The 22545-nt window shown below is 49.7% G+C and overlaps 1 protein-coding gene across 2 annotated transcripts in view; it reads left to right on the top strand.

Moving 5' to 3' along the window:
- Positions 1 to 8599: 8599 nt before the first annotated feature.
- Positions 8600 to 22545, top strand: part of APCDD1 (APC down-regulated 1) — a gene marked incomplete at its 5' end in the record, with an annotated part of 31362 nt that continues 17416 nt past the window's right edge. The window contains 2 exons of one of the 2 annotated variants that reach the window (XM_082852496.1): positions 8600 to 8801; positions 20383 to 20566. In XM_082852496.1, the coding sequence (XP_082708622.1) occupies positions 8744 to 8801; positions 20383 to 20566 (242 nt within the window). Of the gene's footprint in view, positions 8802 to 20297; positions 20567 to 22545 lie in introns of those variants that run through there. The other variant, XM_082852495.1, reaches the window with a different exon arrangement.

Here is a 22545-nt window from a genome sequence, read left to right on the forward strand (position 1 = left end):
ATTCACACCCCCAATCCACCCTCCAACCCCAAGAGGTAACAATTTCACTGTTATGACCAATTCACCGATGAGAAACCTGAGGCTGGGGCTCCACCAGGACTCACAGACAGTAGGTGGTGGAGGCAGAAGTTAAATCTGCTCTGACAGAACCTGCGGCCTTTGCCCCAAACACAAGGCCACGCTGCCTCTGTCATCGTTGAAAACGTGAAAATCACTAGCAGTGATCCCTGTGGATCTCTCTCCTCTCACCACACTTGTTTAGGAGGGTCCTGGATAGAGCTGAGTGGACCCTCCTGGGAAATTTTAGGAAACCAGAAGGGTATCTGCCAGCCATCACTCCTATACACGTTTGATTATACTTGTAACTGCAGAGATTTTAATTTTCAGAAATATTCTCAAAGCTGCATATATTTGGAGTGTGTGTGCGCGTGTGTGGGGCATGTGTGTTGCTGTCTGTGTGTGAAGAGGGTAGCAGAAAGAGCAAAGGCCCCGTGCCTTTGGGACCACACGGGTCTCATCTGTGATCCCCCTCCCTTGCACTGTGCGTTCACAGCACGTGGGAGAATCTCGGGGCGCTGGGGGCCAACCCACAGTGTGAGCGCTATTCTCCCGGGTGTCCGGTAGTGGCCACCTGTTTCCACACACCTCACCTCCCGTGGGCTCCGCTGGTCCTCGCTGCCCTGCTAGCAGGTGTGTATGTACCGCATCTCCTGGAAGAGCGCACCTGTCAAAGGCTCCTGTCCTCTGAGGCCCCGCTCCTCTCACACCCCCGTGACGAGGCTCTCCCCTCTCCCTGCTTATTCTCTGCATCACTAGTTGAGCCCAGCACAGGGTGTAGTCGGGAGCATAAGATCTGGAATCAGGAATGCCTGGATCCGAATCCTGGGTCAGCCTCTTTGCAGCCTCCCAACCTGGGCAGTTAACACCCGTGGTACTCAGTTTCTTTGTGGGGCAGGTAGGGATGGTTAACAGCTCACCGCTCACCAGTTATACGACTTGGGTGAGTTAATTCAGTGCGGCTGGAGCTCAGCACTCAGAGGAACGAGAACAGCGACAGAGGGGGGGTCCCAGACCTTAGCCTGCTGTGGACTGAAGTCTCCTCGCCCTCCTCTCTGCCAGGACACTGGGAAGTGGGGTGTGTTGGCTGGTCAAATTTCCACCCCAAATAAAATGTTGCTGAAGCCAAATCAAAGGCATGATGGGCATTAAACAAGCAACCAGCCACTGTCGCCTTGGGTTATACATTTTCCGTAGCTCATGGGCATGCCCTAGCTGTGGACATCCTTGATTCTGAACTGAAAGAGGCTGAATTAAAATGTCATTCCCTCATGCCAAAGGAGGGAAAAATTGATAAAGTGATTGTAAACCAGGAGCTTGCTGTCAAGTAGAAAATATTTGGATACAAGGGCAGGAGAACCTAACGTATCTCCAGAAGCAGCAAGGGCAGAAGTGATGCAATGAAGGAAAGTAGTGATGCAGGATATAAATCTAAGAGGAAAGCCAAACTACAATTAATTTAACAAACATGATGCCTCATAAGTCCTGCTTTCCGAGTTTTGAATCACTCCGAGACAGGAAGCATGGTTCTGAAACACAGAGTGGAAGTGAGGATACTCTGAAATGAGGTGGGGGGACCTGGGGTCTTGTCCCCAGCTCTTGGGAAATTGGGAAAGTCTGACTTCAAGGGGCCTCAGTCTCCTCATAGCTCTGAACCCATCAGGGGTAGATGCCACCCCCCGAGGGTAAGAGGACCCGCCTGGCATTTCTCCCACCCGCTTTATGGTCAGTTGTTTCACTTCTGATAGCTTTGGAGCTGTCCACCCTGCTTGCGTTCCAAGATGAGAGAAGCGAGGTCTGGCCTAGATGCCGACAGCCCCACCACGGGCCCGACCCCCTGCTTCATCTCGGGAGCGCCTGCAGATGCTCGTGTCACGGTGACCTTGCAGCTGTCCTCGAGGTGCAAGCAATCCTGCCCCGCAGCCCTAAGGCCACCCCCACTGATGAAGGGTCAGCCAACCAAGAGCGTCAGACTCTTACACCCGGAGAATCGTCCTAAACACGCCTGCCCCTTTGTTCTGGGTGAGCTTAGCATCACATTGGCTTCTTGTTCTGTGAGCCTGGTTGGTATACTTCACTCTGTCTATTTTCCACCCCGATTTGCCGGAGTATTGGAGGCTCTTCACGGAACTCTAGGAGTCCTTTACAGTAGAACATTTTGTTTCATCCCACCAGTTGGGAGTCAGTGAAGAGCTACTAACTCAGGCACTGGGCTGAAGCAGATGAAAAATCTAGAGACAAGATCTGAGAAAACAAACAGTATACACAGGTAGTTTTCCTAGGTGGATATGGTTAATTTATTTTCGACTGAACTCTGGGGCCTTTGTGAACGCTTGTGTCTGTTTATAAAAGTTTCCCCCCCTGCTGTCTTTGTAAGGATAGAGGCAGCAAAGACACTAAAATCTGTACAAGAAAACAGACTCGAAGTTAGGGCCTGATGTGGTCCAACATGAATAAAATACATAGTGTCCATGTGCAGAAAGGTAACATTGCCGTGTTGAGTGTCAGTGGGAGATATTAGCACAGACATGGTAAACCTCTCCAATCTCCAGTTCACGTGTCTAAGTCAGAACAGCCCTGGCTGTCCTCTGGCCTTCACAAAACTGCATGAAGATCAAAAGGAGACTGTGCCTTTGAAAGTCTTTTGAGAATTACAACGTGTTACACAAATGTGGAGATTAAGCACCACCGTGGACTTGGCAATGCTGAACTTGGGGACCACAGGAATGTTTTGTTTCAGCTCAGCCCTGCCTTGGAGAGCTGGGTTTCAGGTAGATGGAATGTGATTGCATGTGGCCAGGCCTACACAGCTCGTCACTCTGACACACACAACCAAAGGCACGACAACACAGACGTGCGCCTTCTACATTTGGAGACTCATAGTGGCGGGCAGCCTTTCAGTGACCATCTGGTCAACCTGCCTGTTTTACACATTGCAACAATCTGTTCTAAAAACTAAGCTGCTTGGATATTTTACACATAAAACAGTAAACCGCAGACCCAAGCACCCAGATACCAACTGCAATAAATGTCCAGATAGCCTGTCTAGCCTTACCTTTGAGCTTGAATGTCTCAGAACTCATAGAAATAAATCTGCTTCTGAGAGGTAAAATGTATGTATGCATGTATATATGTGTGTATGTGTTTATTTATGGCACAGGCTTTGAGCTGAAAACAGTACCTTCCTGGGAGTTAGAAAGCCTACTGACTCTACCCCTATAAAGCTGTGTGACTTTTAGGCAAATGACTGAATTTCTTTGGCCTTAGTTTTCCCCTCTGTAAAAAGAGATTAGTAATAGCTGAAGTATTTAAATCAAAGATAAACAACATTGAATGTGATGTTATGATGATGTAACCAGATGGGAAAAGGCCACTCCAGATGGCCAGTTGAAATGAAATATATTTGGTTTCATATAATCAAAACATACCTAGTGAATTAAAGAAATGATGTTATTGTACATATTTGATATATGATTAATTATAATAGGAGTCATCTTGTAATTTATTGTTTTCACACAGTGTTTCTCAAACGTTTTCTCATTGTTGTCCCCCCAGGGGCTTTCTTAGACATTTATTCCTAATTGCCCCCTCCTCCCCCATTAAGTTGTAGGTAATGTGGATATACAGTTCACCCGTGATGCACATTTCACCCTTTGGAGGGCCACAAGCCATTGTAGTAGCTGAGTCTTTTTAACACCCTCCCCCACCAAAAATAGATTTTGGGGGGCAGTTGTGCCGGGTGGTCCAGCCTACAGTGCTCGGTGTCGGAGGGTTATTTTTAGGGCACGCTTACACAGCGCTGGACGGTGTGCAGGTTCATGCTCCTATTACTTCCATCTCACAGCCGTGTTAAGTAGCTCGCCCATGTTCCTGTAGGGATTTGACCAGAGCACCATCCTGTCTCTCATTTGTCAAGCATGTCTGAGCATTGCTACGAGCGCACTGACAACCTCAGGCGCGCCGGGGTTGAATGCCAGCCCTTCTGTGTCCCCCTGTTTCTGTCGTTGTGTGCTGCAGTGGTGGAGGGTGGTGTCAGCCTCATAGAGACTCTTTCTTGATGCTCTGATCTTATCCTGCCTCATAGACCAGCCCAACAAATGTCCTTTATGGAAAGACTTGTGAAGGGGCCGGGGGAGGAGATGTAACATAATACCCAATTTTCTTCCTGCCCTCAAAGAGGCAAATGATCTAGTGAAGCAGATAAAGCAGTTGGACATACAAGGCAAGCAGCCCTACAGGAAAAAATATTATAAGAGGACATAAAAGTACAGACAAAAACGCTACTGAAGTCATTTATCGTCTCCTGCCCCTGGGTGAGCTCGTATTTTCTTTCAGTGGGAAGGGCTCTCAGTCTTGTCACCAGCTCCGCAAACAAACTTGGTTAGACTGAATCACCCTCATCCACATCTGTCCCTATTTTCAGACATTGTACATAAGTGTCCACTTGGCAGTTGGTTAGTACATGTTGATGGATGGATGGATGGATGGATGGAGGAATGAACAGACACTAAGCTCACAAACATTTGACTGGTTTTCTCTGATAACCACCATGAGTATAAAATGGAAAGTAAGCTTTAATTTCTTAAGCTCAGAAGACCGTGCCACTCACAGATGCATCTAAACTGCATGTTATTTTCAAAATAGAGTTGTTCTAATTAATGTATTTTAAAACTATAACCCAGAGGACATCCCTTTCTAAGGACTCCTCAGGATAATTTTATTAGTTCTGCTTCTGAGGAAGCTGTATAGGATTTTTCAAATTTAACGTCTTTATCATTTACTTAAGCCCTGCTGTGAGCAAAATATTGGAAGCACTGTGTCAGGTGCTGAAAGCAGTGGAGAGGTGACCCAGCACCATTCCTTTCCTGCTGACCCTTTACCGTCCCAAGGAATCACCATGGTGTCACGGGCTTGGAGCTGACATCTACCAAGTTTTGAGAAAAGTCTACTCCCGGTGCCATTGCCCATCCTCTGAGGACACAGAGGCAGGATAACGCTTTCAACCATATTCACAGTTGGACACGTTTTGGAATTGATGTTTTAATTCCTCTGACCCTTCTTAAAACTATCATTTTGTTCACGAACCAAAAGGCCTGGGATCTCTGAAATTCCAAATGGCTTGCAGGATTGCACGCCTTTAGATCAATTTCACAGGCTGCACTAGGAAACCAAATCGCAGCACAGGTTTTAAAGGACTTTGGTCCTTGTGTCTCTCAAGATAACGGTGAAATCGAGCTTGTCTACTGCTCTGTGCTCCCTAAAAATCAAGACACCCTTCCAAGAAAATCAAGCCAAGGTGAGCACCCGAGCTCTGTGCCCAGCACAATACATCCCGGAAAATTTCCTCATGATCCAGAGTTACTGGGGGAGAGCAAAGGGCTGGTTCTCAAAGACTGAGCCAATTATAGAGGCTCTTAGGATCTGCAGTGTTCATGGGAAAAGACAACTTGGTAACCATGTGAGCAGCCTTGTGAGCTGGTGACTGAACAATCATGGGGTTCCAAGTGTGCCTCTGATTTGCTTTGTGGCTGGGAATCAGCCCCTTTGTGTTTCTCCTTCCCCATCACCATGACAAAAGTTATTTACCAGTAGCTCCGTATAGTCTAGCATGCTTGCCGATGCTGCTAAGGGCATCTTGTCCAGCTGCCCCTGCCTGGGACTCTCCTATCATCACCAGGACCTGCTCAAGACTTGGTCCTTACAAGTGGCCCAGGGAAGTTCCTTGTGCTGGTTTCAGGGGGCCAGATTCTGAGCAGCTCATAACCACCTTACTTCCTGCCTGGGAATGCCGTCCTCCCAATTCTGCTACTCTAAGCATGTATCCACATGTAATCACTCTAAGACAAACTTAAACTGTTTTGGTTTTTTTTTCCACTATTCTCTTCCAGAAGTGAGTACACTAACAGCAAACATAAAATATAATGCAGAAAGTGAAACCTATATCGAGAACGAGTCTCCCCTTCCAGACAGGCACAAGGCAGTGAAGGAATTTCTGAGAGCCGCGACTCTGGCTGGATGTTGAGGGTCGAGCATTTAAAGCTATGACACCACGTGTGGAAAATAAACTGGCAAAACAAATTTCAAACTGGTGACATCATTCTGGCTCTGTTTCTACTACACCAGTAAAACCAGTTGGAAAAACAAAAATGGAATCAACTTAATTGTCAAGCTGACACCAAATTATGGCGGGCCTGTTGGTTTTCTTCTCCTTTTAAATAACAAGATCAAATAATCATTTATGTAAGTGTATTACCTAATTGTTCTGCTAACATGTGATGAATGACCTTCACATTTCAGTGACGATCGGCCCAGTTGCTTGTACATAAACACACCACCCCGGCACTCTCTCGTGTCATTTGTTTGTTTCAAATATTCCCTGATAGACTAAAAGGCATCCAATGACGAAACGCATAGAAAAGTAGACATCGCCCACTAGATGTTCTTGGTGACAAGGCTAAGTTCTGTTTAAGCAGCCAAATATGCTGTTTACATCATTCCCAACTGCCCAGCATTCACGAGAAATTCAAGTTCCTGCTTTAAACCCAACTGACCCTTGGGCAACATTCAAATCCCACAGGTCATAATCTGATACCCAAACCTAGTAAGAGGCAAGCATGTGATTGGGAAGAGTTGGTCCGGAGAGATGCTGCACAGCAAGCCCAACTCAGATACTCTCCTGCTCCTAGGTTTTATGACACCAACCGTCCCTTCTCTCACACACGGAGTCTTTCATATGCCAGATTTGCAAACATCAGCCCGTAATCCTCACAGCATCCTTGTGAGGTAGGCAGGTGGTGCATGTTGCAATCCCTCATGTTAAAGATGGAAAGATGATACTGATGGTGATAAAAACTAAAGCACCTAGAACAGTGTCAGCACCATCACATCAAAAGACCTGTGGCTTTCTCAGGAAAAAAAAAAAAAGGGCAACTGTCACATGTATTCTCATCCATTTTACTGTTTTACGCAGATGCTAATGTCCAGCTAGTTTTGAAAGTCTACAGCACAAAGAGTTGAATTACTACATTGTTCAAAGGGACAGAAAACTCTCTTGGAAATCAGGCATTCTTTTTTAAGTATTTTATTTATGAAAAACACCAGCAGAGTACAGAAATGTTCTCCTGATTCCACGTGGTCCCTGGCTGCTCCTCAGCCAGCGTGAGGAGGTGACATTCAGCCTTCCCTACTGACAAACCCTCCTGGAGGAGAGCCCTCCAGATTCATCGGAGCGCGCCGGGCACCTCCGTCAGCAGGGGAGGCGCCTTGACTGAAACCAGCGCCTGGAATGGACTGATGGAGACTGTCCCTGCCTTTGGGTCTTCAACGCCCATGTAAAACTGAACTCCCCAAGACTGACAAACCTTAAACAGAACCAAGCTTTGGGCTGGGAGGGAGGAGGGATCGGGGAAGGGGGCCTCTGAGATTTCTCCCGTGTCCCAACGAGTCCTGCCTCCTGGAAGGGGAGGGTGGAGGGGGCCCTGCACCCCTTCCTGGGTCAGCTGGAGCCTGCGGCCGGGCTCCTGCGCTCGGGAACCCGGCGTCAGGACGCGGCGCTCAGCATCCCCACCCGTGCGGTGGAAACCTCTTCTCTTTTCTGCCGTCTCTTCTCTCCTCTCCTTTCCCTCGTTCTCACGTGCGCGCGGGCCACACACACACACGCCCCAAGCTTGGCACGCGGACCTCTCTCCGACCCGCTGGAGACCTGGGCTTTGCAGCGTCCCCACCCCTTTTGGAACGCCTTTTACAAGTGGGGAATCCGCCCCTGTGAGTGGAGGGAAGACAGGGGTCCAGAGCTGCCCCGGGTGGGTGCAGAGAGGGTGAAGGACACTTTTTCCTCCTTTGGCGGCGGGGGCCCGGGCGTAGGTCTGTGAGCCCCTCGCAGGAGGAGCTGTCCTAGAGTGAGCGGCCGAGGAGGAGGGGAGGAACGGGGCCGGAGCCGGAGGCTAAGAGGGGAGGAGGCTAGTGGAGGGCGGGGCAGGGCAGCGAGGGGAGTGGAAGAAGAGAGCAGAGGCACCGGAGGGGGAGGGGAGGGCCAGGGGGCGAAGAAGTGCAGAGGGCGCCTGGGCAGGGGCGGCGGTGCCCAGCACCCTTCAAGTCCTGAGCCGGGTCCCGGGAGGATCCCCAGCCCGGTCCAGGCCCCGCCCACGCCCATATCACCTCGCCCCACCCAGCCCAGCCCCCGCATAGCCCATCTCCGTTCAGACCCCGCCCTCCCCGCCCCCATCCAGGCCTCGCCCCGCCCGATCCAGGCCTCTCCCCTCACATCGCCCCGCCCACCGTCCAGGCCCCGTCCCGCCCCAGTCCAGGCCACGGCCCGTCCCGCCCCACATCGCTCCGCCCCGTCCAGGCCGCGCCCCCGCCCGCCCCTTTCCCGCGGCGGCGCCCTGGAAATATGAAGAGGAGCTGCGGCGGTTGCGGCGGCTGTGGCCAGTGCAGCGCGGAGCGGCGGCGGCGGCCGGGCGAGCACGGGGCGGCCGGGCGCGCAGGGCCGGGCGCGGGACGGGAGGCCGGGAGCGGAGGGGCCGGGCCGGGCATGGGGCGCGCCGCGGCCGCCTGAAGCGCGGGCCTGGCCCTGTCCCCGCGCGGCCGGGCCGCGCCGCCCGGGCTGCAGGCGGGTCCCGGGAAGCTGGGTCCCCGGACGGCGGGCGGTGCGGCGCGCGCGGGCGGCCCCGGAGGAGGCCTGGAGATGTCCTGTGTGCGCCGCCTCCTGCTCACATCCCTGTTCCCGGCCCTCCTGCTTCACGGTGAGTCTGGGGGTGCCGGGAGCCGAGTGGACACCCCGGAACCGAGGGGACCGCGCGGCCGGGTGCAGCCCCCTCCTGGGCACCCTGGAAGAGGCTCGCCTTCCCGGGCGCCGGCCGCGCTCTCTCTGGAAGGGCGCGCACACAGACTTTATGTCCAAGTCCCCGGACACTTGTGTCCACTCTGCGGGGTTTCAGACTATAGGCGGTCATGGAACCGCAGTCTATGCGACCGTTTACAGAGTGTCAGAGCGCAGGCAAGGCTCTTGCTGGGGTCCAAGCTTTGGGGGCACTGTGCAGAGAACTGTGATCATTTCAGGGAAAAAGCAGCTCGGGGTGTTTGTGTTCGCCCCTCGGAGGACGAGTGTGTTGAGGGGCTGGGGAGGGGTCTCTCCCAGGTGGACCGGTAGGTTCTCTGGACGGACTTTCAGGGAGCAGGGGCCTCCTAGCAGCCAAGGTGCAGTAATTAAAACCAGTCCCCTAAGTTCTCCGGGACCTGAGCTTGTTTCCTCCCGCTCTTCTGGGTCGTTTTGTTTCTGTTTCATGTGTCACATGTCGTCAGCAGCTCTAGTAAACCCTCAGCCAGAGAACAGCAGGCTTTAAAAGAGTTCCAGGAATTGCACTGAGGAAAATTAAGATAGCATGGCACCGGGGGTGGGAAGGCAGATTTTGTGGGAGATCTGTGGCGATCATGGGGGCAGGTGGCTGCAGAACACGTGCTGATCCAGATGTCCTGAGCCAGCTTTTCCTAACGGTGGACACCTGACTGTTCAGCAGAGTGTCCGCCAGGAGCAGGACTCTCCTGCCTCCACACCCACCACGGGCACCCCAAACCTCTGCACATCGGGTCATCAGGTCAGCACCCTCATGGCCTCTAGGTTTCTGATCCAGCTTCAGAAGGCATTTGGCCAGCGCTGAAGGTCAGGGGTGACTCCCACACCATCTAGGAAGGTGAGGAGACAGCAACCCGGGAGCCCTGTGCAGCTGTATTCTTTGTCACCCTGCTGGGGCTGGCAGTATGGGTAGCGCAGGTCCACAGGCCCTGCACACAAGTTGGGCTGGGCCAGACCTGCCTGATGGCCAAGGTGTGCCCGGAGCCCCAGTGATCCCAGACTTTCCAAGTCAGGATGGAAGGCTGGCAGTTCAAGGGCCAGAGAGAGAAGGTGTAATTACAGGGTTGTACTCCTAGGCCCATCTGCTTAGAATTACAGAGCCGTTTTCATCTTTGGCTGAAACATGAAACACATCAGAGCCAATGGGCAGATCAAACAACAGCTGCCACCCACACCAGAAACAAGAGGCAGAGAGAGAGACACAGGGGAGCGTGTCCCCTAAAAGTCTCCTGTCGCATCTGTGCAGGAAGATGGTCCTATGGGCAAGTGCCTTTAAAATGCAAAAGTACTTGACAATTTGGCATGAACAGAATTGTTTTTTCATGAAGCCGTTTGCCTTTTGGACTACAAAAGCCATGCTCAGAAACACAGCCTGGGCCAACCCACCCTGAACTTTTCTTCCTTGTTTTGAGAGCTGGAAGTTGTAACCATACTTCCTGCACCACAGTGCGGTAACGGCTGGTAAGGGGAGGCCAAGTATATCCTCAGTGAGGTTCAAGTATAGCCCCAGATTTCCAAATTCCAGCTGGAGTCAGCCTGAGCTCCTTGAGGTCAGGGGTTCACCCAGATCCACAGTGTGCAGGGAGGGAGTAAGGAAGGGGGGAGTAAGCCGGTGGGGCCAGACCCCCTGCACGTGTGCACGTGTGTGTGCACATGTGCATATGACGAAGAGTATGTAAAATAAAAAAGGAGGTTTGCCAAGTTTAATGGGATGACGGGGATAACCCTGCAAAAAGTCACCCCATTTCAAAGTGAACCTGCAGTGGCAGAGTTATTCACGCTGCTGTTGCCCACAGAGCAACTGCACTCGTTCAGGGCGCGTGGGACTCCAGCACAGAGGAGAAACCGAGGGAGTGGTCCTTCTGGGTATAAATCTCTGCGATTTGAGAGAGGCTTGTCACGATTCCTTAGGATAATGTAAAGCACCAAGAAGAAATTGGGTATTCTCTCTTTTCTGTCTGATTTTTACTTGGTTGAAGTAGTTTTAATGGGAAATGGGTATTAATCAACCTAACCCATGGGAATGACTTGAGAGTGTGTCCTACTCTGTAGTTAGGGGCTTTGCAAGTATTTAGAAATTCCGTTGTAACAGATGGAGCTTGATTATGTATCTTAATAGAAGTCGTCCGTCTGAAGCACATTACCTGTACTCTTTTAGAATGGCTTCATGATTTTTTTCCTGATACAGAGGCATTTTTATTTTGCTACTTGTATATTTATGACAGCAATTAGGTAGGTAAAAACATATTTTCTATGGTTATGAATGTACTTGGGACCAACTTTACGAAATTTAGTTCCAGACATCATTTATAGATTATTTGTTACACTAACAAGTCTCATTAATAAGATTAACAAGTGCACAAGGCCTTCAGGAAGATTCTGGGTGAAGATGCTGTAGAAACTCTTTATTGTGTTTGCCATCCGATCTTTGTTCAGTTTTTTTGGTTACTTTTATTTCAACTCAGGCAAGTTATAAATCACCCCTAGGTTCTATTGGTGAGTAAATTAGGGTCTGGAAAGACTGGAGTCCATTGTTTATTTTTTGCTGTGTTTTAAAACTGTAAATGTAGTGGGAGACCCAAGTTCAAAATGTGACAGCATAAAAGTATACATGTTGGTCTTACTTTCCTGTCCTCCAGCGTCTGAGAACAATTGCATTTCTTAATCCAAGTAAAACCTATTGAATGTCATGAAGGTATGCAGCTGGGGTATGTCCCTTGTCACTGTTTTATTTGCTTAGATGAAAAGCCACGAAAATCATTCTGTTCCAGAAACCAGATTAACATGAGATATTTCAGAAAAAGTGGTGCTTTAATGTGCCCCAAAGTGCTCATTCTCTTTATTAATGGAAACATTTGACTTTAAGTTTTGGAGCCGTTGTTGGGGAGATGTTCTTCCATCGCCATTTACTTGTGTAGAATTCATCAACTTTTCTGAAATGGGAAGACACTTCTGAGCTATCACCTTTCACTTGAGTGTATTCTACTAAAACTGAACAAACAAACAAACTGTGGATTACCGAATGACTGCTTAACCAACAAAATGTGAGGAAACATTACAGTAGGGTAAAGTAGAATCTTTGAAATATCATTTTACTGGAGGCAGTTTTTGTGACCAAGAAAACATTGCCTTTCCTGCACTTTTTCCCCCTTAGTCATAAAATGTAATCTTGAAAAGAAATATTACTCATCTGCTCATAGCAGGGAGCAAGGGTCTTAGACAGATGGTAAATATTCTCTTTTGAGAGAAACTGACTATCTTCAAGCACGTGGCTGAGCCGTCCCGTCATAGCCGTGGTCCTTCTTTTTCTCCCTAAAGGAGTAAAGAACTCAACACCAGCGGATGATAGGACTGTGTAAATACCTACCGTTTAGGGTCAGACTGATGACAATTTGATAGAATCAATTAAAGGGAAGCATAAAACTTTTAGGACTGGAAATATGAAAGGACTCATTAGTGATCTCGTACACCTGTGGAAAGCTGACATGGCAGCACGTGGCCTGTGCGCGGCATTGAAGCGATCCCAAGGAAAAGCTCAGGAAGAACCTGCCACCATCCGAGCATGAGCTCTTGCTGTGTCCAGATGTTATGTGCACAGACCATTGAGTTCTTTTCAATTTGGGTTCATATTGGGAGTAAAGTTATTTTGGAATGTCATGTGATAGGGATCTAGGTCAGAGTAAGGATGTGGTGTCACCCTGTAGTGACTGAGGCTCATCTGTTCTCGAAGGGTTTTCTAGCTTCATTCCTTCAGCCAACCATTCGGTCGACAGGTACATTAAGAGGGCCTCCTGCGTGCCTGTGTCACTGCCGGCTGAGGACAGGGCTGTGAGGAGGGGCAGCCCCCCTTCCTGAGGAGGCCTGAGAATACCTGGCAGGATGAGAAGAGCTTATTGGAGAGCCCAGAGGTGGGAGGCTGGCACACTGCCCTTGACTGCGGTGTTCTTCCCTGCTGGGAATCCCAGCACTCCACACACACACGCACACCCCACACACACCATGCACACACCAGACACACAAACACACACATACCATGCACGTAGTCAGACACGCCAGACACACACACCATGCACGCACACACACATACGCATACACACACACACACACACACACACACACACACACACACACACACACACGACTGTGTGAAGAGCACAGCTATGGCAGCAGCCATCAGCTCCAGGCCCAGCAGGAAAACCGTGCTGTCTGTGGTTGGACCCCAGTGTCTGGCCCGGTGACCATGGCCTTAGAAGAAAACGACTTAGAAAATTACCTCATTTTCATCAAAAGTTAAATGAAACCAGGAATCTGAAATCTTGACTTTACTATGTTTCTCATAAAGGGAAAGTGCTTTTAGATAAGGTTTAAAGATTGGCAAAAGCAGCTCTCTCAGCTTTGATCTCCAACAACATGGAAATAAAAGCAAGCGCTTGGTGAGTGTAGGTGCCCACCTGGGAGTGAACGGCAGCTTTTGTTCCAAAACATGGAAGCTGTGCAGGCGGTCACGTAGCTGCCTCGACTTCACAGCCCACATTACAGTGATGATGGCTCTCTCACCGGGGCTGGGCGATTTCACGGCAAAGTCATCACCTGCATTTCCCCTCATCGCTCCCGTTTTCTCTGCTGCGTGTTTTTCTGCATCGCACCAGTTCCACCGTGAGATGCTTCCTCACTCTGGTGTGGGATTGACGCAGGTCACGTTGTATCAAGGACAGAAACGTGCAAAGTGAGCGGGAAAGGGCCTTTCAGAGACCCTCTCAGAGACCACCACTGTGAATGTCTTGACATTATATTTATTTGGCTGTTTTGATTTTATTTTTTTAAGCATTAGAAGTGCCTATGCAGTGACTAACCCGATCAAAGATGAGTTCATTCCCAAGTGTGCCTGAAAAGTGTCTCCTTCCGAACTCAGTTCACATTTTATTGTGTGTAAAGTGGTTTGGTGCTTTGGGTTCTCGATCTAGATAGACAGGTGAAAAGCTGCTGGGTACATCAAGAGGATTCTCCCAGGGACTTGGCCACACGCCGTGTTCCTCCCTCACTTTTCTTCACGTGTCAGCGATGGGGCAGGCCTTGGAGACGACCTCACCCGCAGTAGGCCCTCAGCCACCTGCTGAAGGGACGACTCAGGGTCTCTGCTCCATCCCCCGCCCCATGCCCTTTGTCTTCTGCCTGGTCCCTGTTGGTGGCCTGGCTCGAGGGCTCAGGAATAAGCGTTGCTGCAGGCGACGGAGAAATACTGCATTTGTTCCCTTTGCAGCCTGTGCTCAGGGCTGCTTTCTGTGTGCAGAGTCTGGTGACTTGGGTGATGCCAACAGTCACCTGGCCTCACGGGCCTTGAACTTAGGGTACAGACGCCCATGTAAATGGTTAATCCTGTGCTTCCTCTATTTGGGGAAATCTGGTTTTTTATTTGCTATCTCTGGGTGTTTTCACTCTCTGAACAGTAGACTGGCAATCATGGTAGTAGTAAAGATCATTCTGGAGTCATTTAGGATTTCTGTTGTGAGTGATTTCATCCGTGGATGTGAAAAACTCTTACACACACACATCCGCGCAGAACCCAAGGAGCTCATGTAGTTCTCTGCAAAGGGTCATCTATAAAATTGTCCCCTGAAGCCTTCGGGAATTAATTTGTTTTCAACAGGAGAACAATTTCCTTCCAGGGTCTACATTTTTCTCCCACCCGTGCTTGAGAGAAGCTGCCCCCTTGTCATAACCATTTGATCTGGGCCCAGGCCATGGGACCCCGGATGTTGGAGACCATTTTGTAGTGAAGTCACTTTGATAACCTGCTTCATCAGAACGCCACTGGTCGGGGCGGTGCTGTGGTGGCTCCCACTGGCGCTGGTATCGGGGGCCTGGCTGTTCGTAGAACCCTTGACATGGAAGGCTGGTTCTCCACCCACTCCCTTCTGTTCCCGTGTAGTAACTGGAATTTGATACATGAGATAATATAGGCGTGAAGTGAGCCTTCGAGTGTTTTAGAAACATTAGTTATTATCCCCATTACTGTAATGTTCACTTTGTACAGGGGAACGAAAGGCACCTATCCGCTGACTTAGCCAAAGTCACCTTGAAGCCTGAAAACTCAGTCCCTTTCTTACTGCACTGATGTTGTTTAACCCTTCGAGATGCTCTTTTCCTTGGATTCATTTACAGCAAAAATCTTAATGAATGGAGCCCAATGAACCAGTCTTTGCAACTGACCAAAGTATCTAGAATCCTCAGTTCATCAAAGTCTTGATGTTATTTGTGTGTGCCTCCTCACTCGCGTGAGAGACACAAGGGGAAAACCCTCTCTTGGACTAAATAGGGTTGTCACCTGTCCACCCCACTAGCTCGGTATCCAAAGCAACATCCCACAGGCACTGATGTTCCTAACGATTACCTCACTGTGATCTGCCTTAAGAGCCTGGAAGATCATAATGTCAACTGCACTCAACGTTGAATAGCAGAATTATCGACAACCAAATATTGTGGTTAGTCAACACTTCTGATTATACAGATAATCCAATCAAGTGAAGGTTTTTAAAGTTATTATATATAATAAGCACATTTATTATTATAACTAATAAGTATACTCAGGCAGGAACTGTTATTACAGCTAGTCACCACCCTTAAGTTGGATGTTTATTTACACAATTGAAGATGTATGAAAGTGGACATATAAATATTTTGCAAAAGTTTTTTTCCGGATATAGTGCTAAATTAGTACAGACCCTTACTTTCCTCTCTCTGTCTTTCCCTCCCTCCCTTCCTTCTTTCCTCTCTTTTCAAATAACTTTTTGGTAATACCTTTTCCCACAACATGCCAAAGATGGTCAGTGCCTCTCCGGGACCACCAAAAAGATTTACTGCTTTGTTGAAAGCAGTTCCCTTCTCTTGTCTTTCTCATTTATTCAGGCAAAAATGATGCGCTGAACCATGGCAGAAGCTTCATAATTGATCTTCCTGCTTCTTAGCCCTCCAAAAAAAGGGAAAAGCAGTCTTTTCAAAATGGAATCCTTATCCTGCGTTACATTGCTTACAAGCTTTGGGTGGTTCCTCTTCCCTGTTTCAGCCCAGGCCACGCTCAGGATGATGCACTCACAGCTCTTGATCACAGCCTGGCCTCTGTTTTGCCACTGTTCCCTCCTGGGCCACCCTGCAATCTCCCCCCCCAAGGCCTCTCCATCCTCCCTGCACGAATCTCCCGCCCCTCCTTATGTTGGGCATGTGCTGTATAAACCCTGCCTGGACCACTTCTGTTCAGTCTTCAAGGCATAGCTGCCTGCTCCCTCCATCTTTCTGAGTCCCTTTGTAAGTCCATTGGGATTCTGATTTCTTCCCCAACTGACGATTCCTTGGGGCATAATGTTTGTAGCTTCTGTGCCTGCACAGTGCCTGGCCCTGCAGAGAGTCCTTTCTGATTGTTTGAATGAGTGAGTTGCTAGTTTCAGTCTCAGATTTGGAGCTGACCTAGTTCTGGCGATGCAGGAACATGGGGATCCCTGGGTTGACCAGAAGTCTAAGGCTGGTCTCCTTGGAGGGCACCCACGGCTGATGCTGAGAAGGAAGTCGTGGGATGTAAGGTGAGAGCGTTCCACATGGCCCCCCCTGTGGCTGAACTAGGTGCTTCAAGTGGCCTTTCCATTCCCAGCCATTTACTAGAAGGAGGCCTCACGTGGGGGCGGGGGGGGGGGGTGTAATCCACGTCCCACACCAAATAAGCCAGTAAGTGTTGGTGACCCCGTCCATACTTGACCCTAAGAGACGGCTTCTCTTGCCTGACAGCAATGCCTGCTGTCACTTGACCCTTTTAATTTTGCTCCCTAAGGGTCATTGAGGTGGTGGGTATTTCAAAGGAAAAAGATAAAAAGAGAATAAATTCCAACCCTATTTTCCCATCCTAAAAATTCAGTCCCACCCTCGCGAGTGAGCCCTCAGCCACTGTGTCCTGGGGAGGGGCTGGCCGTCGAGTCCTCCATCTGGCTATCCTGCCGGCCTCCTGGGCCGACGGCCTTGCCAGGTCCCTGACGTTGGCTCCTGTCTGACAGGAGCAGTAGCAAGACGGAGCTTGGTCTCTGGAAACCCTGAGTGACGTAATCTTCTGCCTGCTTTCTAATGATGTGCAAATGGGTGGTTCTGGGATTTTATGTCTTCCCCGCCCCCTGGTTAAAAAGCTGACTGTCGGCTCCAGGCTCCTGCACAACCGTGCAGGTCCTGAGCACCACGGCCCCTTCCTTTGCCTCTGAACCCACCTCCTGCCCAGACCCCACCATCCCACCCTAGTCCTTGGACGTGCAGTCCAAGTGAGACCTTAAGAGCCTCCGGGTCAGAAAAACTTATCTTCTATCTTCTTTATGCTTCCAGCCCCTAAGCTACACAGAGCGGCAGCGTGTAGTTATTTGTTAAACCGAGTAGAGCTTGTCACCACTCCTGCTCTCCATTCGGGTCACCAGTTAGTTGGCTGCCAGGAGCCCGGGCCTCGCTCTGTGCACACTGTCCCTCCAGAGCGCAGAGTGAGCTGGGCTCCAGGAGACTCTTACCATTATTCTAGCCATTCTGTTAGTTAGGAAGGCCTTCCTCAGGACCTCCAAGAGCCTTACTCATCATTTAAAATAATAGTAACTAACGTCTAACAAGAACCATGAACCACGTGCTAAAGGAAATGATCTCAGTGGATCCTGAGACCAACTCCAGGTGACGGCAGTGCTGTCACCCGCTCCGTACAGATGAGCACACTAAGGCTTGGGGGAGTTAAGTGACTTGTTTATGGTCACAGTGCTGATCATGTGTTTCATCGATTGTAGGATTTACAGTTTTTCATGTATAAGGTCTGGGCAGTGTGTGCGCATCTCCGGTGGGTGGGGCCTCTGGCCCCTGTGAGCTTGCAGGTGGCAGTCACGCGGCAGACCTGTCATCGCCTGTGTGAACCTGGACCCATACTCTCCTCATGTCACTTCCTCTGTGTGTGTCCTTGTTACTCTCCATCTATGGTTTAGTTGCCAATAGGTTGGTTTTGAAAATAGAGTAAACACTGCAGCCAAGTGTTAGAATTCACTTGTAAACTCCACTCTCAGCGCTGAAAAGAAAAACAGTGTGGAAATCAGGCAGCCCAGTAACAGAGCCAGGGGTGTCCGTGTAACATCAGTGGGGCGAGTATTTATCATGGTGAGGGGGGTAGTAACTGCACTTGCATATTTTCTCACCGAGAAACAGTTATTTGGAAAGAAAGATGCCACAAAAAGATAAGGCTGTGTTTGAGCCTTGTTGCCAAGATTCGTGCAGAGCGAACCGACTACCTGTCCTGAGTGAAGCGTTGCAGCTGAAGGCCAGACACGGTGCCAGTTCTCTCTGGAGAGAGAAAGCAATTGGAGGCCCTGTGCGTGCCCCAAGGGTGTTGGGACTGCTGCTAAGGCAGGTGTCATCGTTTAAATGCAAGGGTTTTTGTCGCTGATAATAAAATAATGATGCATCTTAATCATTGAAATCTTGGAGTTGATGAAATCCTTTAAGTGGCTGATCTAGTTTCAAACCCAAGCAGCCCAGCTCCAGAATGTCACCGATATCCGCTCCCCTCCCGGCTCTCCTTAGCTTTACGGGAAAACATTTGCGGGGTGTAAAGGGGTTTATAAATCAATTTTTAGTACATAGCTTGGTTGATCGTGAGAGCATGACCTCTTTACTGAATGCTGGGTGTCATATTTCAAGAAGACTCTTCCGCAACTCCCAGTGCTTTGTGACAAGTTAAGACAGTATTTTTGCCACGTTACAATTTATCATCCAATTGGCCCACCAGATGGCAAGTTGTACTGTTTGATTTCATTCCTGACAGGGAATTCAGGAAGTGCTTCCTATCGACAAGATGACCACAAATCTTGGGGTTGATGGAGGTATCCCCCCGTCCTCTAGTTTAAAGCTAACTGAGAGAGATCAGCACAAGTGCCAGACAAATGGGGATTAAAATGCTGGAATTGGGATAAATACCCCATCAGAAGTCACAGTACAGGTGGATGTCCATGTAGGATTGCCAACAGGTCACCCTTGCATTTTCCAGACTTTCCACCTGGCTCAGTGCCACAGCCCAACCACTGAAGGGTCCTTACTATGGGGGTGGGAGGGGGCTGATCAAAATGCATGTATTTTATGTATTTTGAAAACAGGCTGGTTTTGCAAAGAAACAGAGAAAAATCGCCCAGTTAGCAGGCTTGTTTCCTTCTTCTCTCTGGGGAGGGTCAGGGACGGAGCACCCAGGACCACTGTTTCAGTGGAAGTGCCTTCCCTGGGATGGGAGCTCGAGGCCACGGAGGGGGTCCTCGCTTAACAGCCCTGAGCATTAATGTCTACTCCACCTGACACAGATTTCTGAGTTTTAGTGTCACCCTTGTTCTAGCTCAGGTGTGACTCACCTGGTTTGGCTGAATGGGGTTGCTGGTGAGGTTGTGTTTAACATTCATTGCAAAACGATTACCACAGTTTCATTAGCATCCATCTTTTATTGTTGTACGTTTGTCTAACTAGTGTCGTTTTTTTTTTTTTTTTTTTGCTAACACAGTGCTGAATTCCTAGTAGGTCCACAATAAAGACCTATCAGATTGTGAGTCACTTCAGGAGTGAATCTCAGAGGAAACAGTGGGCGTTCAGATGATAACTCCATCTGTTTTCCTTGCCTTTTCCTGCACACGAGGCTGGTGGTACTTTTGCATGTGTAAATTTTGGCCAACCCTGACGACGTGAAGATAAACTTAGTCCTAGTGTCCCTTTAGCCGTGGAAAATACAGATGTGCAATCAACCCTGTAACATGTGTTTGTTTGTCACCAACTCTAAGGGGCAGCCTTGGAAGATCACTGGGGGAAATGCCACACCTGAGCCCTTATAGGGCGGGCGTAGGACTTGCACCCCCTCTAGAGGGCGTCCGTTTGGGGATTGAGAGACCCCGAGGTGCATGAGGTGGTGCGGGCAGAAGGGAGTCCCCACTGTGGGGCACCTCCTAGCTGTTCCCTGGGCCTTTCTCCCCGTCTCCATTCACCCTTCACTGAAGCTGCTGGCTCTCTGCCTTCCTGTCTGTGTGTCACTGCACCTGACCACCCTTCCTGACTACCTTTTCTACCTGTCCCCTCAGCCCCATCTCCAGCCTTGATGACTCTGGAGCACACAGTTCTGTCCCCTGCAGCCCTGCTCAGCTGCTCGTGGGATGCACGGCCTTGTTTGCAGTTTCATGGACCTGGGTTTGAGCTCAGGCTTTGCCAGGAGCTCGCCAAGCGACCTCATGCAAATCACATTCGTTATCTCCACAGATCCCAGTTTTCTCACCTGGGAGAGGATCTCCTGGGACACTGTAGAATGTGAATTCTAGGCGAGCAAAGACAGTGATAAAACCTGGCATTTCTCACCTGTGGGATGTCCCCGCCTCGGGGACAGCTCCTCAGCTGGCCTCACGTCTCTGCAGCTCCCCTGACACCTGCCTTGCATGTATCTGTTTCAGGGCTGGGAGAGGGCTCTGCCCTCCTTCATCCGGACAGCAGGTCCCACCCTAGGTCCTTGGAGAAAAGTGCCTGGAGGGCTTTCAAGGAATCCCAGTGTCACCACATGCTCAAACATCTCCACAATGGTGCCAGGATCACTGTGCAGATGCCGCCTGCCATCGAGGGCCACTGGGTGTCTACCGGGTAAGAGGCTGGGGCGGGGGTCCCGGGAGGTCCTGGAGAGCGCACTGCTATGCAGAGCCTTCTTAGGGTTTCTCAGGTGCACAGAGACTTTCTAGAATTTACAGTGATTCTGGGGTTGTCTGAGTTCTAACTCACAGCCAAGCGACGCTTTGAAACTCGGGTTGGTGAAGAAACAGAGCTCAGTCCTGTTGAAATCTTAGCCTCAGCAGCGGTGATACGGTACCACTGTATCCCACATGGGAGTGAATATGTCCTTGTTTATTGAACCCCGTAGGACCACTCCTGTATGAAAAGAAACCATTAGCAAGTGAAATTAGGAGTCTGTGTTTCACCAACCCTGAAACACGACTTGCAAGCTTCTGATGGTCTAAATATTCTAGCCGTATTCCGGTAATTTAATATACAGCTTCAGGGTCTGAGAGTAAGTTAAAAGGTACCCATGCTACCTCAACCAGCCAGGGTGCAGCTCTTGGCTTCTTTTCCAGGCTGTGGAGCTGAGATTTATCCCAGTTTGAGTTCTTGCTTATCTTCCATTAGAGCTTTTAAAAATAGCCCAGAGGCAGACCTGCAATCTCTTTCCTGCGCATTAAATTGTTGCAAATTCTCAAGGCTAACGGTGGGATCTGATCACTTCTGTGCAGACCACTCCTCCAGGTACCTTGGGGAGGGATCACAGGCATCCAGAGAAGACAAAAAAGAAATCTTACGAGGAAGACCTAGCGGTTTTTGGTTTTTGGTTTTTTCCGAAAAATGGGGTTTCTCAAAATAACTGCATGGTCAGTATTGGCACAAACAATCTTAACGCGACGTACTTTTAAATAATTTATCATTTTGTTCAACAAATATTTCTGGAGCTCACAAATATTTACCGCACGTGAGCACTGTTCTAGATTTTGTGTGTATAGCAGCGAACCAAACAGACATGGCCCCTGTCTTCGGGAATTTTACAAATACACAAAGAAGTGTTACGAAGAGGGAAGAAACAACAGGTGCTCAAGGAGAATACCAGGGCCCCTATTTTAGGACAGGGTGGGGTAGGAAGGGCTACCAAGAAGAGGACACTTGAGCTGAGATGTCCTTGGCTGTGCAAGACCAGGGAAGAGCTTTCCCTGTGGGAGGACTAGCAGAGGCTGGACCGGAGAAGCACGGACAGGAGCCCTTGTTCTGGGGGTGGGGAACAGCCCCAGGCAGGTCAAGGAGGAGGCGGGGCCAGCCCCCAGGGCCCCCTGCACGCCTTGTCTCTTCAGTTTGGCTTTTAATCTAAGAGAACTGGGACGTCATTGAAGAGATTTCAGCAAGGGCTGTGCTCAAACCTGATTCAGCATGACTGAAGGGCGCTCTGGCTGCAAGTGGGTGGTGGGAAGAGTGACTTGGGGACAACCAGGGTTCTTGGCCTCCTTAATCCATAGAAATTGATAAGAGGCCAGACAAGAAATTCAGGCCAGGCTTTATTGGGGCCCCTGGTGCAGCAAGGGGGAGCAAGAACAAACAACAGGTTCCCTTGCTTGCTTCCCAAGGAAGGGCGAGCTGGTTCCTTGTATGGGGTGAGGATAGGGGCAGTTCCAGGGGTGGGGCTGGAGGCGTGGCTCAGGCGGTCTGCCCACCCTTGGTGTTGTTGAGTGCAGGGGGCAGGTGCAGTACCCTGCTTTGCTCCTCACTCTTCAGAAGTGGCAGTTGGCTTTTTGGTCTCTTTGTATCTTGTTATCCATAATTTGCCCCAACTGAGCATGTGCGCAGTTATTTTTAGTCTCTTATAGTTTCTTTGTATTTTGTTGCCCGAGGAGACGAGTGTCCAGGTACAAGCACTGCAGCAAAAGGGTCCCAGGTCCCAAATTGTTTCAACTTGGGGATGACCAATTAAAAGACTCAACAGTCCCAGCTGGAGATGACCAAGGCCTGGGTGAGGGGCGTCGGGGATGGGGCGATGGAGAAGTGGGTGGGCTTGAGCTTGGGACCAAATCAACAGATCCTCAAGCTGA

Source organism: Leucopleurus acutus, assembly GCF_964270905.1.
Source record: "Leucopleurus acutus genome assembly, chromosome: 13".
NCBI classification, from domain to species: Eukaryota; Metazoa; Chordata; class Mammalia; order Artiodactyla; family Delphinidae; genus Leucopleurus; species Leucopleurus acutus.